The following is a 17302-nucleotide window of genomic DNA, read 5'->3' on the forward strand; positions in this document are numbered from 1 at the left end:
TTGTCTTTTTTCGACACAGCATTTCAGCCTGCTTCAGTGGTATTTCTTTTTGTTTTGTTGAGTTGTTTTGTTACCACTTGGCTCATCATGATGGCAGATGAGATAATTGAGTTGGGCTCTGGTTTTATAAACTCTGGAGTTAATCCAATGACTAATGGCAGCAAGTTTAGTAGTTTTTGACCGATATTACTGATGGTGTCAACCCATTACTTGGCTGCTCTATGGAGGGCGGCTTTGATGGAAGCAGTATTGTTGATGTCATTGCTCTAAAGATATTAGACTTAGAGAAAGATTTGTATAAACTGAAGAGAAGTCAATTTCAGAAATTCCATCTGGAGGTATGTCTGGCTGAAAACATTGTGCCGAGAGGCTTATGTATTTTGAAAATGCCTTCCCATGTTAATGGTGATAATTTGCTTCTGCTTGAGTGGCAGAAGGTTAATATTCAAGCAAGCTTTAGTTATCTTAGGCTTCTGATACAAGCCACTGAAAGGGAAATAAAGACACTAACTGATTCTGTGAATGTCAAATACTTGCAATTGTTGAAAATATATCCAGATGCTGTTTTAGACCAACATCTGATTGATATGCTGAATTCCCTTTCTGTATATGAGGCCAAGTTACATAAAGGCAAACTTAGCAAGATATGCTGTGATCGACGAGATTTCCATGCAAGAAATGTTTTCACTTGGCCTATAGAAGATGTAGCTGAGCCTAGAGTGGAGGCTGGATCTATGGACTTGACTGTAGATGGCAGCATTGTTGGTTCGGCGACATTAAATGGTAGCAATGCAAGTACGTTGGACGCTAAGGAAGCATCCTTGACAGCAGATGCCGCTATCACTTCAGAGATGTTTTGTGTTAGTGATGCAAGATCAACAAGTGGAAATGAAGTACTTCAACCATTAGACAATGCTGCAGCTCCGTGCAGGGACTTGGGAGCTCACAAAAAAGTTATTGTCACCACTGCTCAAGTTCACAGGGATGCCACAGCTGTTAAAGGCATTAATGCAGCAACTGAGCTAGTTGGTACGAGCTCTGACTTTGTGAGCGCTTTTGGGCAATATGACCTCCATTTTCTGTTGCCCGTGAAAGAGCAGAATTTCAAGTTTATAAAGGAACGACAGAGAAGGAGAAGTCGGAGTCGCAGCAAAAGGAAACTGGAAGGGAATATAAACAGAACACCATAAAGAAAGCATTTTTGAATGCTAAAAAAGGACTAGTGTGAAACTTGTCTAGCCACGTTATCTGAACATGAGCTAAGTGTGTCACAGAAGGGTTTGTCCTTCATGCATAGGTTCGTAGGTTCATAGATTAGTACTAAGCTAACTGCCCTTGCGAGCCATTTTAAGCCAAGCCAATTATCCCTTCTGAGACTGAAACCCTGCACCTTGTGTTTGTAAGGCAAACACCCTAACTATTAGGTCACCCTCCCAAAAAAGGGTTTGTCCTTTATACCTGCCAGTAAATCTAATTTCACAGAAGTTATTTTTGATGTGAAAATGTTTGCAAGGAGTTTGACAATAAAATTGTTGTATAGTAGTACCAGTGATGATGGAGCTGTATTTAATAATACTAACAATGCTAATAATGTTTTTTCTAAACCTAGTGGATTTATCCCTAAGCCTAACTCACTAGTGACAGCCATTGGGAAAGCAATGTGTGCATGATATTTATGACTTGGAGTTTAGTAATGCTGTATCTCATAGAAGTAGAAAACAGAATAATTGAACCAAAAAAAGAGAGTGATGCAGTGAAATGTCGTGAGAACAACAAAGATATCATTATTAGACCTGCCGACAAGGGTGGGTCAAGTGTGGTATTGGATAAGGACTGGTATGTTACAAAAATGAGATTTATGTTGGATGATGGGCATTTCTATGAGAAAATATCAAGTGTGCAAGTCAACAATGTTATTTTTGATGTTCACATTTTGGTGAAATGCCTGTTAGAGTTAAATCTGATAGATGATAAGTTATTTGAATATCTGTGAGCAAACCTACAGTTCCGCTCATACAAGGCTTACCGAAACTACATAAGAGCAATGTAGATCTACCCATGAAACCAGTTATCTCGGGAAGGAATTGGTGTACGGAATCAATGTCGATTATGTAGAAAAACATCTGAGACCTGCTCTAGATAATCTTGAGCATGTTTTAAAGGACAGTGAGCATTTTTTGAATGATTTGTATTGTTTTGCTTCCAGGAGTACCTGTAAGGACAATTTACTTGTTACCATAGATGTAGTCTCCCGATTTACTGTGATACCCCATACAGAGGGTATTGCCAGTACTGTTCTGTTTCTAGAACATTATCCCAATTATGGGGAGCAAACTGTGAGCCTTTTGGCTAAATTACTTGAAATTGTCCTTGAACAGAATGTTTTTGTGTTTGAGGGGCAGGCTTACAAGCAGTGCAGTGGTGTAGCTATGGACACGCCTTGTGCCAATAGCTATGCCAATGCAGTTATGGCTATTTGGGAGACTCAATATGGATCAAGTGGACCATACAATAGTCGCATTTTATTTTTCAGAAGGTTTGTAGATGACCTTTTTATTTTGTGGAAGGGTGACCTCAATATATTTTTGGAATGGCATGAGTTTGTTAACGAGTACTAAATTTTTAAAGTTCACTTTTAAATCTGAACTTTATGAGACTGAGTTCCTGGATGTGTTGGTTGTAAGGGATAATGAGGGAGAACTTTTTACTAAGCTTCATAGGAGAGAATGCCATGTGAATCATTTGCTACAGAGGGATAGTTTACATCCTCCTTACATTTTTGGGAATGTTATAAACAATCAGATATATAGAGCGTCTAGGCTAAATGTGAAGGAGCTGGACTTTCAGACACGGGTAAACGTTGCCGTGGATCACCTTGGAGATAAAGGGTATAATGAGCAACACATCCTTATGAATGTCAATGATGTAGTGGGAATGAGGCATAGTCAGGCCAAACCCTACTTTTCTGATGGGAGTGGGAAAGTTGGTAGGGTGAAAGATAGCCAGGATGGTGGCATGAAACTTAGGGTTCCTTTGAGCTATACTACTGATGTCTCTCAGTATGTAGACATCATTAGGAAGCATTAGAAAGCTCTAGTTACTGATCCTGATGTAGCAAAACTCATAGATGTTGAACCTAGGTTTTAGTTTAGGAACAGCAAGTCCTTATAAAGGAGACTGTGTTATCCCAAGGGAACCTCTGCTGAAGACTGTGAATATGGCACCAGGCCATGTGGGCGGTGCAATTTTTGTTCCTATATTGACACCGGTGCTGAATTTTATCATCCTGACCAGAGGAAAATGTACACTTTTAAAGTACATGCCACATGTTTTACTAAATGTGGTTTATCTTGCTTATTGTGTAAAATGTATGAGATTCTATATAGGGAAGACCAACAGAATGCTTAAAGAATGTTTAAGAGAACATGTTTACAATATAAATAAACACAGTAAGGTTAATGCACTGGCTAGACATGTTATGAACACAGATGACACCCATGAATTCAAGTTCTTGGTCATTGGGGGAATATCAGAGAGTTCCAGGTTAGGTGATATAGCTAATAAGACTAAAGACTTGGAGTCTACATGGATTGTTAGGTTGAGGGGGGACTCGGGGCATGGTCTTAATGAATCTGTGCCTCTGAGACCCCGGCTTAATAGATCTTTGAGGAGATAGTGTAACTTTCACTAATGTATTTATGTTTTATTTATGTTTTTATGTGGTATTAAATCATGTGCTGATATTTTGTATGTAATATGCTTTTAAATAGTGATTGGAATGTGTCATGTGATTGTTACCCTAATGCTTTATAGGAGATGTGTTTTACTGTGCATTTTAAACACTTGATGAAGCTGTTGTAGTGAAAGCGTTTGTGTTCTGTGCAATTGTAGTTAAATCTTTTAGAACCGCATACTGCAGTCATGACTGTGTCTGTTTCTTATTGGATTTATTAATTTACAGTTTGGAGTTAATCTCATCATAACTCTCAGATCTCCATGGTTTTATTTCTACCCCACCACCTGTGGCACATTCTTCCCATTATAAGGATAGGACCCCTAGCTCTTGCATGAGTTTTCCTCTGAAGGGTGCCCTTTTGGATTTTCATTCCTGTGAAATTGTCTTTCATTTAATTTCTCATGAGATTGTCAAACACTTCCATTATGTCAGATCTCTAAGTCCATTTCCCCAGGGTTAATATATTGGGTTCAAATACTCTATTTGTATGCTTTCTAGTATATGCAAATGAGAAAGCAGAACAAAATATTGTAGCACAGTTGTAGTGTGACCCACTGTGTGTGTGTGTGTGTGTGTGTGTGTGTGTGTGTGTGTGTGTGTGTGTGTGTGTGTGTGTGTATATATATATATATATATATATATATATGTGTTGCCGAATGTCATATGGTCATGATTATATGATCGAGTTTTCAGAAGCTTGAAATCCTAAAATTAACCCCCCCCCAATAAATAAAACATTTCTACAGGGGGGCAAGCCCCCTGCACCCCACCCCCGCTACTTAAATATACCATCTCTGAGATTGCACTACAGCGTGGAAAAGGGAAATCTCCCTTTTCCACACAGCTCTCCGTTCAGAATTTCGAGCTTCTGAAAACTTGATCATATGGTCTCGACCATATGACATTCGGGTTTTCAGTCGTTCAAGATTCTGAAGGGAACCCATGCATATACATAGTCAAATGGCTTAAATTGATTTTATTGATGTTTTGTTACATTGAATACTGATAAAGTCAGTATAGTTAACAGAAAATCTGCTGATCGAGCTGTACCTACTTTTTTGAGCAAGCCTGCTGTACAGAGTTATTTGTGACATTTTCCCTTTACCCACTGTAGTGTGATCTCAGATTTGGTATATATAATTAGCTTGGGGGTACAAGGGGGGCTTGCCTCCCTGTGAAAATAGATGTATTTTTTGTAGGTACCAATGTTTGCAGATTTGAACATTACACGTCTACTGATTACAGGTTTGAGTTCATAACATTATGATGAAATGTTAAGCACCTGGTCAGGTAACTTTTGTCTTTCTGCTTTTGATGTGTCTCTTTATGCACACCAAGATTCTCCATATTAGTCCTATTACAATATTAGATTGGCTGCCGATATTCTTATTCGGTAATATAGTTATATATCTTGTTTTAACTCGGGAGCATCATCTGTTTTGTGAGATAGGTAACATGGCACTTTGATACTGTTAAGACACATCGCTGTTCCTTTTAACTGTTGAAGCTTCTATAGTCAGAAGCTGTTTTACTTATTCATGTGATAATAACTACCCAAATAAAGTTTAATGTTAAACTCTGCATGGCTAAAGTAAATCACCTCTGCTAATGAGCATATGATATACTTTGTTAGTGTTGGCAGTGGATATTTCAGACACTGATTAACTTTTGGTAGCTTCATTTGCACCACTCATATATTATTATTTTTTTTTACTGTTGTAAATAACATTACAGTAATCATAAGAGTCAGTGTGAAGCACCCCACAGGGTTCATTAAATGATCAGTAGAAAATTACTTTAGAGATCCAGGTCCATACACCTTTGGATTTGCATAGTTAGGTCACGAACCTACATTACCAGAAGGCTTTTTTTCTGCTTATTTTCACACTGATAGCTATCAACTAGATTTTATTTTAAGAGCCACTGTATACATCACTTTTGATGTAATGGCTTAAGACTCTCATAGCTCTCTTTATTTTGGTGGGGGGTGGTAGAGTGAAGATCTAGCATAGTGCATGGTGGTAAGGTAGGATGTGAAGATCTAGAAGGTGTTGAGATATCTCTCTCTTTTGAGGTATTCAGGATTGCTAAATCTTTGTCTTTGACTCTTGGAGGAAATGTAGTTAAAAATGTGTATGTGGGAAGGGAAATTTGCCTCCACTGCATGCAGCTGAGTGAACCCTGCACTTCAGTGTTTCTAGGGATCATCAATTTCTGTGTACTGTGAATGTCTGAAATTAAGGGAACAAACCTTTGAACACAGGAGGGTTAGTATCTGCTATGTTCACATCATCTGTCAAATGTTTTTTCATATAACAGAGCTTAGAAAAGACAAGTGCAACAGTATTTTCCAGAAGAGCACCCTCACACACTCCACATTGCTTTTCTACTGAGAAATGTGATTGAAAATAAATATTCCCAAGAAAATGATGACTTTGCATTTAATTCCCTTTCTTCCCTGCTAGCTGTATATATTTTTTTTGTTTATCATATAGCCACCCTATTCATCACTATGTAGTCTTGTCTCTATTTTTATTGTATTATTTCCCTCTTGAAATTCCCTTATTTTTTTGTTGGTCTGTTTCTAAAATGTAGATGCCTCTTGCATATGTATTTTAGTTCAGGGATTAACAAAATAAGTCTGAGTTTCCCAGTAGTTATACCAAAACAATAAATAATCAATTGAGCCATTTATTTCATGATATTGTATGATAAACAAAAATGCAGTTACCATACAGACAGACATACTTTTGAATGAATCGGTAAAAAAAAGTATCTAAAAAGGCTACTTGAGATTTTGAATGAGCACTTCTAATTTGCCACCTTGTTTTGGTATCACAGAAATGAGAGGCATGACATAGGTTAAGAAAACAATTAACTTAAGTAGTAAGACACAGAAGGGAATCTGACTGGCAGAAAATTAAAGTAGTATTACATGACTGCACACACCACATATTGTCTGTATTCAAAAGTGGAGCTGCATTGCTTACCCAGTTGCCATATATATATATATATATATATATATATATATATATATATATATATATATATATATAAAATTGTGTATCTGTAATTATGAAATGACACCTTTGAGAATCATATTGCAATAATGACATTTCCTTTATCGACTTAAACAATGAATCTCCAGCAGGAGTTAAACCTGACTAACAGTAAGGCATCTTAGTGGTGATAGCTTGTAACAGTTATACACAGTTCACTAATGTTATTCCTGTTAATCATTGTGAGGTTAGCAACTAATTTCAAGGCTTATAAGACATTTTTCAAATGTATAGCTTTATTGATAATTTGCTGTAGAAATCTGTACTGATATTAATCAGTTTGTTAGTCGTTCGAATCCGTGGCTTGCTTTGCAGTCATTTAATTTCCCTAATGACATGATACAATGCCGTCTGTTGGTTTTTGCTGATAAATTGCTGTGGACTGATTTTACTCAGGTTGTTGAGATTGATTAGTTCCTTACTTCATTGATTACAGCACCTATCAGCAAGCTTGGAATCAGATATAGGACTGCAGTGCTCAGAAGAGGGGCTTCAACAGCATAATAAAAAACAGTGAGTATCAAGTAACTTTTAATTAAAAAAGACATTTTATTGTTGCCAGTCTAACACATAAAGGCCGATGCACTGCATTGTTTATTTTGTTGAAACATGAAATAATTCATGTCTGTCTCTAATCAGATTTTCCTAAAGGGCACTTTAAGTGTTTTATATAAAGTAAATTTGATCTTTCTAGGTAAATATAACCATAATAACATTGATAGCTTTCTCTTCATCTTCTTTTTATCTCAAGTATTTAATGTGGGTGAAAAAAACTAAAACCGGTCCATTTTTTAGAGAATGGATTTGATAATGCTTACAATATTGGTTTCCATCTGTGCTGAATGTATTTTTCATAATGAAAGTTAAATATACCTCTTAATTTCTTTAGAGATTTAGAACATCCACTGATGCCAGAAGCCCAATCTTTTGACTAAGAAAATCCTGAAAGTGAAGTTTAATTAGGTTCACAGATATGCACAAAGCAGACATTAGTATTCAAAGTTGGGTACCAATCTTTACAGGGTAATGACTTTGGTCATATTTCATTCTAACTTAAGCCGTATGAGTATGCGTCTATCACAGTTTTAAACACCATAGTCTGCATATGGAGAAAAACATCCCTTTTAGATTGCCCACATGGAGTTGCAGCTCACATTGTATTTTACAGCTTTGTGTGCCTGGAAATTCTTTTTTACCTTACTTTTCTAAAATATGAAAACAAAGAAACTTAAGATAGTTTGAAGTATGGAAAACTGCTTAGCAAACTCAGGCTTTAACTTTTGCTCTACTGTCACAGTCACAGTTATAATATACAATGGTCAGCAGATGTCTATGTGTTGTTTTCCAAAGCAGTTTTTAAAAATAACTTTAAACAGCTGTAAGTGTGTATGGTTATGTAAAGATGCAGAAAAACAACTCCATCAAAATGAACACAAAGCTAATATGCATCTATACCAAACTTTTTTTTTTAATTAAAACATTTTTATTGCTCATTTAGTCACATTACAAGCACTGAATCATTTTGGTTCTCAGACATCTTGACAGTGATCACAGACATTGCATCATGTCAAACAAATAGGTATACCATGTTTTGATCTCTGTGTGCAGCATTAGTTAATGTAAGCCTCTGCATGATATTGATTCTATAGGGTGTTATACACACCTTGATAACAGTTTTGCAATAATGTTAATACATGTTTATGAAACGCTGGGATCATTTTTGAGTACTTAGTCAATAATTAAGGCATCCAGACATTTGTATAATCAGGTGCTTATGCATTTCTTATAACTTCTCATGTTCTTATTTGTCCAGTTTTACATGACATAGCACTTTATTGGAGATGACAGAGACAACTAAGAGCATGAAATCTGAGGTCCTTGTTGCTGTGGATTCTATGTTAAGGACACATGCTTCCAGTGTTGGCATTAAGCCTAAGACTTGGGTTTTCCTGCATCTTTCATATTGTCTTTATAAATGTGTCTATCACTGGAATGTGAAAAAGGAATACTTGATTTTCGTTTCAGACGTAATGCTTTTACCATCCTTTTCAGTTTAACAAACACCATAAACCAAATGAGAAATTCTGCCCACTTAGTGTCATCTATTTTCCTTGACGTCTTTCATCAAAATCTACTCAGAACTTTCATCTCTCCATCTCTCCCACTCTGCCCTGCCATGTTTCCATAAGTATCTCTTGAACAGACATGAGGGGGGAAAATGGCCCCAAGACATTTCAACCTTTCAATCTGTTACCATTGAAGTGCCACAGGGTTTAATATTTGGCTCCATCTTCTTCAGTATCTTTACAGATAAATTTCACAAAGCCTTCAGACATGCAGCAATAATGCCATATGCAGATGATGCCACCCTCATCTGTTCTACCCAAACTTCTCAGAACTTAATGACCTCACAGAGGCCTCATTCTCATCCACTGAAACATAGCTCAGAAAATCTCATCTTCTTTTAAATCCTACCAAAAAAAAACACTAATGCTGTTTACCCCAAAACATTTCTCAGACCAAAATCCGTCTATCTTAATAGTTAAACTGCTTATTGCCATAGTCTAATATACAAGTCAGAAAACTGTTTAGCACTACAAAACTCTGAAAAATATTATTCTTCAGGAAGGGCACTATGCTTCAAAGTAAATCCCTTTTATATTTACCATCAAATCTAATAATATGGTTGGTGAGTCACTCAACCCCTGCTATGTTTGCAAATTTTGTGACTCCCTACCATTGTGCTTAAACAAATTGAAAAACTAAACGTTTTTTAAAAATTAACTTAAACAATACCTACATGACTCCTAGTTATGCTTCTGCTCACCCCCATGTGTATTTGTTAACTTTAAGCACTAAAAACTGCTGTTTTAATTAACTACTAACTGTTTTTCTGCATCCCGATGCTACTGTACATGATTGTCTGCCTCCTTACCTTTATGTTTTTCAAAATAAAAGTCTCTCTCATGCCATTTCTCACTCCTGAAAGTTGAAGCACTAATCAACTGCTGTACCTCTGTCTCATTTAACCAGATCTGTTTGCAGTACTTTGTCATTCCTCCTCAACTTTCTTTGGCATAAAATCAAAGAACCCAGTTTTAGTACTCACACAAATACCTACTTATCAAAGTATGTCACAAAATATAAGCACAGCACGGCTCAATTTATCAGGAACCACGAAACACAGCAGTAAAAATCTTTTATTGTAAAACCATACATCTAGTACCTCTAGATTTCTTCAGACTGAAGAAATCTAGAGGTACTAGATGAAAGCGCTCAACATCTAACAGCGTGCTGTGCTTATATTTTGTGACATACTTGGTGGACTTCAGGAACTATTGTGTGTGACAAGTACTTATCAAAGTACCCAGTTTTAGCACTCACACAAATACCTACTTATCAAAGTACCCAATTTTAGTACTCACACAAATACCTACTTATCATAGTACCCAATGTTAGTACTCACACTAATATCTACTTATCAAAGTACCCAGTTTTAGTACTCACACAAATACCTACTTATCAAAGTACCCAGTTTTAGTACTCACACACATACCTACTTATCAAAGTACCCAGTTTTAGTACTCACACAAATACCTACTTATCAAAGTACCCAGTTTTAGTACTCACACAAATACCTACTTATCAAAGTACCCAGTTTTAGTACTCACACAAATACCTACTTATCAAAGTACCCAGTTTTAGTACTCACACAAATACCTACTTATCAAAGTACCCAGTTTTAGTACTCACACAAATACCTACTTATCAAAGTACCCAGTTTTAGTACTCACACAAATACCTACTTATCACAGTACCCAATTTTAGTACTCACAAATACCTACCTATTTATTGTAATGTAACTTATGCTTATCCAGGGTTTTGTCAATATTGGTTCATCACAGTGCTATAGGATATGAATTATGTTTGTTTTTTATTGAAAGTTTTTGTTTAATCTTATGTCCCTGTACTGTAATTAAAGTCATATGTGACTTTTACTCTTTTATTAATGTCTGACTCTGTATAATTTTCATGTGACGCTTTATCCCCAGGCCTCCCATGAAAAGTCCCCCCCCCCCCAATTTGGACTTTGTCAGTCAACAAGTGGAAATAAATAAATGTGGAGTTAGTCTATCCATCTTAAAGCACATTCTGTTACAGTGAAATGACCAGACTGGTATTCATCTGCAGTGATTATGTACCTGTTCGATACAACGTTTTTTATTTATTTATTTTAGTTTGTTAACAGGGTAGGCGGACTGGACTAAACATCCTTTTTAAATGTGACCCAAACCACAAGGACAAATACAAACAAAATGAATATTTGAATAAATACAAAAAGTACAAACAGCTAGAGTATTAATAAAACATGGGTATTTATATTATAAAAGGTTTGAAATATAGAACTTAAATGTAGTAGTGTAATGTCACAATACAGTATGATAAGCACATTGCAATGGATTCAAGATACAGATGGGCAGCTTTTGTTATAACTTTTTCACCTTTTTTTTTTTATTCCCACCTGATGTATCACATTTTTCGAACAATGGCAATGCTTTTTGAGAATATTTTATGGTTGTTCAAGGAGAAAAGGTCGTGTACAGAACTTCAGCACAGAAGTAGTTATGAGTTAACACTAATGGCCACACAGAATGTTCTGAGGCTTCCCCGCAGCGCTACTTTATCATCAGCACCGAGACAGTGATCCTTGGTAATTGCAGTCTGTAAAAGATAGTAAGTAAAGATTTCTGACCTTCAAACAATGATGTCACTGCAACTCATTCTCAGTCTGGGATCCTACAGAATTCAAAGGAAATGTTAGAAACATACACTGAATGAATACCTCAAAACTACATAAGGACATTAAGAGCTGGCAGACATTGGCTACTGATGGTTCTCACAAGTTCCACGGGTTCCTTTTAGCAGACCCTTTTTAAACAGAAATGCCTTCCTTGCAGACCCCCCAACTCTGCAAAAAAAAAAAAAGAACTTAAGTAGACAAGGGAACTCACACGTGACATAGGAGCAGATTTTACACATGAAAGCATCTGCAGGTGCTATAGATGGGTCTGTAGGTCTAGGATTGCATTACTGAGACATCCCAGGGCTCATAATTTACCTGTGGTGTGTTTTCAAATCAAAGGATCGCATTATTGAGACATCCAAGGGCTCATCATTTAACTGTGGTACATTTTCAAATCAAACAGTTACCAGTAACAAGTGACTGGCCAGGGCCTAATCGTATTGTTTGTATACCGAAGTCTTCCTCATACATCAGTACTACAATGAAAAAATCATTAGTGTTTTTCTGGCATTTTTACCTTATAACCTGATTATTAAACCTCTCCTGAATGCCCAATTACTTTAATCTTACATTCTCTCCAGAAATGAAAGATCTATGACACATTCCTCCCTTTTGGGATGAGATCCATTCAGTGGGAGTGGCACCGTCATTTTCAAGGATTAGAGTTTAATGTTAAAATCTAGTGTCTGCACTGTACATGCCCATAGGAACTGAGAGGTTCACTGTGCAATTGGTCTTATTGAGGTCATGCCACCTGTTTTTGGCTGTGATATCACATTCAGAAGACCATGTCCTTTTACCAAGCATGCAATAACCTTTACAGTAAGTAAATATATATACACACACACACACATATATATATATATATATATATATATATATATACACACACACACACACACACACATATATATATATATATATATATATATATATATATATATATACACACACACACATATGTCTGTACATATTTATTTATATATATATGCACATGTACTAAAAATGAGGCCGCAAAACAGTGAAGAAATGGTATATACCCTTAACTAGTATAACTTCAATTTTGCTGATATTTACTGTTTAATTTAATTAATTAATTTAATTAATGTTTTTTTCTGTGTAAGTTTGACCATTTCTGTGCTTATTGCTTTTTCCGTGAATGACTGAAAATCCAGACTTTTCTGTATATTAAGTTCTAGACTGCCCTTTATATGAAAATTCCTTTTTCTTCTAGGAATGGCAGTTTTGAATTTGGTATTTATTAGTGGGGATCGGTAGGCTTGTCCCCAGCAAAAAAAGTTTAAAACATTAGAGCGATGTTCAGTATTTACTCATATCAAATATTTTCAGTCTTTTTAATCCCACATTTTGGGAGACCACATTGAAAGTACAGGCATTTCAAAAGGAAGTATACATGTGTGTGGTGTGGTGTGTATTCATATATAGATATAGATATGTATGCACATAAATATATACACAATGTGTTGTATACAAATTATGTGTATGGATTCATATTATATTGTCGAGTTTTTAGAAGCTTGAAATTCATATGGTTGAAACCTTTCATTCAAGTTTCCAACAAATGTAAAAAAATAAAATTACATTTATGCTGGGTGAAAAGCCCCCCTGGCCCCCACACTCCCTGCAAATTGTATATATATATATATATATATATATATATATATATATATATATATATATACCAACTTCAAGATCACACTACAGCAGGAAAGGATACTTCTTTTGGAAAACTACTCTTTACTCTGGACTTCTTTGTCTGCTGAGCTCAGGTAAGAAAACTTTTGGATCTTTATTTAATCTCTCTCTGCTTTTCTCATCAGTGGTTAAATAGTGTATTCTGTTGCTTTGTTTCATCTGATTCGAAATTTTGTATATGCTTGGGTTTTTATTTTGACTAACAGAGTAAGGCTTAGACTATTGATTATAACGTGATTGTTGGTTTCCGAATATCACTTCAGATGTGTTTTATGACCATTTTGAATGTTTGACTTTCTCTACTAAGGCTGTTTTAGTACAGTTCCTCTCCTCACCTCATGCTTCCAAAACCACAAGTAAATCATGTATTTTGTGTGTGTGTGTGTGTGTGTGTGTGTGTGTGTGTGTGTGTGTGTGTGTGTGTGTGCATATGTGTGTGTGTATGTGTGTGTGTGTCTGTGTGTTGATTAAAAGCTTCATTTGTAAGTTTTAACATGAAAGCCTGCTGGTATTGCAGTTTTCTTCCTTTGGGACATACCTCGCAACTCTCCAGATTTTCGTAGAATGTCTTGATATTTGCTTCATATATTTGGTGTATTCTTCACATTTCTGGTTTTCTGGCAAATCACTGAAGGTTGAAGTCACTAAATAATGAAAAACACTTGAGTCTCATACTTCATATCCTTCAGAATATGCATACCACCACAAATCCTGTTATTCTAGAAATGCATAAATTTATAAGTGCAATATGTATAATCTGTCTCTATTTTTGGGCCTTTGCCACCCCCCTCCCATTGTTTTAGGCTTTTGTCAGATTTCTTACATTAAGAGGTTGAGAGGTATGCTTTGGGGTTATTATTCTGGGATAAAAGCTGAAAATTGACACTAAGAATGCCTTCCTTTGTCTTCATTTACCTAAAAGTAGTTGTCTACTATGTACTGATAAGTAAAACAAAAAAATGTTTGTCAATGTTGGAGAAAATGGAGCATGAAAGGAAGAGAGTTTGAAAGGATTCATGAAGCAGTCAAGTGTCATTTAGTAATACATTTTTAGTTTGGAACAAATAACTTGTTTTAAACATATTTTGAAAAAGACACACCAGAACATATGAGTGCTATGTCGAGATTGGTTGGATGAATAATTTTGCCTGTGCTCCTTGTCAAAGAATTTCATTTGAGATACACATGTACTGCTTTTGTTATTCACGTCTTTCTTCAATTGCTCATACAGCCACAACCATCACTTTGAATGGGACACTGTTTTGTACATGATCAGTCTAGAACACACAGTAATTGATACATACCAGTTTTGTGTGCAGTATTTGGCATCGGGCCTGGATTCATACCTCTCAACTGTCCAGATTTTTGCAGAATGTCCAGATTTTTGGCTCATATTTTTGGTCTGTTCCTCATAAATTTTGTGGTTTTCTGGCAAATCCCTGGGATGATCTGAGGAATGAAGTCACTAAATAATGACATACATTTGAGTTTCAGACTTCAAATCCTTCAGAAAATGTATATTAAAACAAACCCTTCTACTGCTGCAACTTTCTAAGTTTATAAGATCAATGTTTAAAACATGTCCCTGTTTTTGGGCCTTTGCCCCCCCCCCCATTTTGTTGGGCTTTTTCCAGATGTCTTACACTAAGAGGTTGAGAGGTATGGCCTGGATGGATACATAGAGGATCAGATTATTTGGCATCCTGCAGTTTTTAACAGTTCTTGAACAGGGGAGCCTAGTAATAAATGCAATCTTAGTGATATATGTGGCCTTTTTGCTTTGAACAACATAGTTGTAAAAGTGCAAGAAGTACAGAATTTAATATAGCGAATAAATCTCCTTACTATACCTCTATAACTTTACAGCTGATGTTAATAAGATTAGAACATAAAGCTGTTTCTTTTGAAATAAAAATCAAACCCAAGACCCCAGCTAACCCCATATAATTTAGGAACTGTATTAACGAAGACTTGCTATTTTTAGGTGATAACCTGGAAAAAATGTACAGCCCCCCAAACTCTGAGAACATAGCTACCCATGCAGCTTTCACAGGAAACCCTGTACATTCATGTTGACAGATACATAGTGACAGTTGTACCTGCCAGAAATAAGTTCAGAACAAGCTTAAAAACCAAACCACAGTGGTGGAATCCAAAATAGGTTGTACAACAAAAGGAAAAAAGTTCTAGGAAAAATTAGGAAGTGTAATTCCTAGCAGGATAGTAAGTTACTGCTCAATCTAAACAAGTAACACAGAGGGCAAATCAATTCTGCCAAAGACAGTTTTAAGGTAGAAGTAGCCTCCCAGGCCAAGGACAGTCATAAGGCTTTCTTTAGGTAGGTCTGCAGCCTCACAGGCATTATACAGCAGTTTGCAGAACTAATTGTACATGGAGCCAGAAGACATTGCAAATCTACTGGCCAATAAATTCATCTCTAATTTACCCCCTCTCCCTCCAGTCCAAAGGGAATGCCATCAAACATAACCCCACACCACCCCAAATATTACTAGGGAGCAGGTCCTAAATGCAGTTTCCAAGACCAATAACACTTCATTGACGGGTCCTGATTGTATCCCATGATGTCTCCTAAATAGCATGAAACATAACCTGTCAGGACCACTGGAGTTATAAGTTAACTGTAGCCTCTAGACAGGCTTCATACAACATAAGTGAAGGACTGTAGTGGTCATCCCTCTGCACAAGGGTGGGCTGTTCAACAGACCCTGGTAACTACAGACCCATAAGTCTGACTAGTCTCATATGCAAACCCATGGAAAAAATTATTATGGAAATGATTAATAATGACATAGGAAACCTTTAAACATTGGAGCCAATCCAGTGTGGTTTCCTCAAGGGCAGATCAGGTCATCCTGATGGACTTCTTTAAGAAGTCACCAAGGAAATGGATGAGGGAAAAACAGTCCATACTGCCTACCTTGACCTAAAGCATTTGATACAATACCTTACTCAAATGTCATAAACAAACTCATGGCATTAGGTGTAAACCCCTATGTTACTCACTGTATACCCAGCTGGCTCTCAGATAGGACCCAGTAAGTTAGGATATGTAAATCCATCTCTACAAAGTCAGTAGTGGAATCCCACAGGGCTGTGTGCTAGGTCCACTGCTTTTTGACATCTACTTTTCAAAAGTCAAGCCCAACATCAGGGGCTTCTGGTTGATCAGGTTTGCCAATGATTGCAAACTAGGAGTTGTCATAGAATCCGCAAGAGCACTGATATCCTCCAGGAAGAGCTAACACAGACAATTGTCTAGTGACGACGCAATGGTTTAAAACTAAATGCCAAGAAATGCATAATGATGCCCTTTGGGAAGTCAGCTACACCAGGAACTATTCTTATTGACAACGCACACCTAAGAATAGGCCCAGTAGTCAGATATTTGGGATGTATGTACACAGGAACCTGGATTATTTTGACAAATTTGTGTCTAAGATAGTCAGGAAATCATTCTATATTGCTCAACTTATAAGCAACGCATGGCATCTAAGTTCAAGGAAGTAATAGTTCCACTATATTCAGCCGTCATCAGACCCATCATTGAGTATAACATGTCTTTAATATATACTTGATCAGTTACATACAACAAAATGAACATCCACAAAGGTTCCTTACAAAAACAATACAGGGCATTAACATGTCCTGTGCAGATCTCCTCAACACCTTATCCATATACTCGGTATACTATAGACTGGCATGCAAGGCATCCTTGGAACCCTCTATGATGGACCTTTTGCACATCTGCAAAGTGGATAGCATCAGAACTAAAGCATTTAAGGATCTAAACCTTGCTTATGACATAAACAGGTCATGTTACAGGGACAGGTATATGTCACAGAGAATACCCAATCTCTGGAACAGGCTTCCCATCCATATGGAGCAAAGTTCTTGCCTGACCCTTTTCAAGCATGGTCTGGACCAGTGGATGGGAAATCAGAAACTCGTCCCTGGTCTGGCTTAAAT

General features: G+C 36.5%; 1 protein-coding gene across 3 annotated transcripts in view; it reads left to right on the top strand.

The window, feature by feature from the left end:
• The window catches only part of LOC122811421 (regulator of G-protein signaling 3-like), a 610403-nt gene that overhangs the window by 541874 nt on the left and 51227 nt on the right, over positions 1 to 17302 (top strand). For all 3 annotated transcript variants that reach the window (XM_044083253.1, XM_044083254.1, XM_044083255.1), the window contains one exon: positions 7232 to 7308. In XM_044083253.1, coding sequence (XP_043939188.1) covers positions 7232 to 7308 — 77 coding nt within the window. The remainder of the gene's footprint in view (positions 1 to 7231; positions 7309 to 17302) is intronic.

The sequence above is a fragment of the Protopterus annectens genome, chromosome 9.part0 (genome assembly GCF_019279795.1).
Source record: "Protopterus annectens isolate FY-2018-M chromosome 9.part0, PAN1.0, whole genome shotgun sequence".
Taxonomy (NCBI): domain Eukaryota; kingdom Metazoa; phylum Chordata; order Ceratodontiformes; family Protopteridae; genus Protopterus; species Protopterus annectens.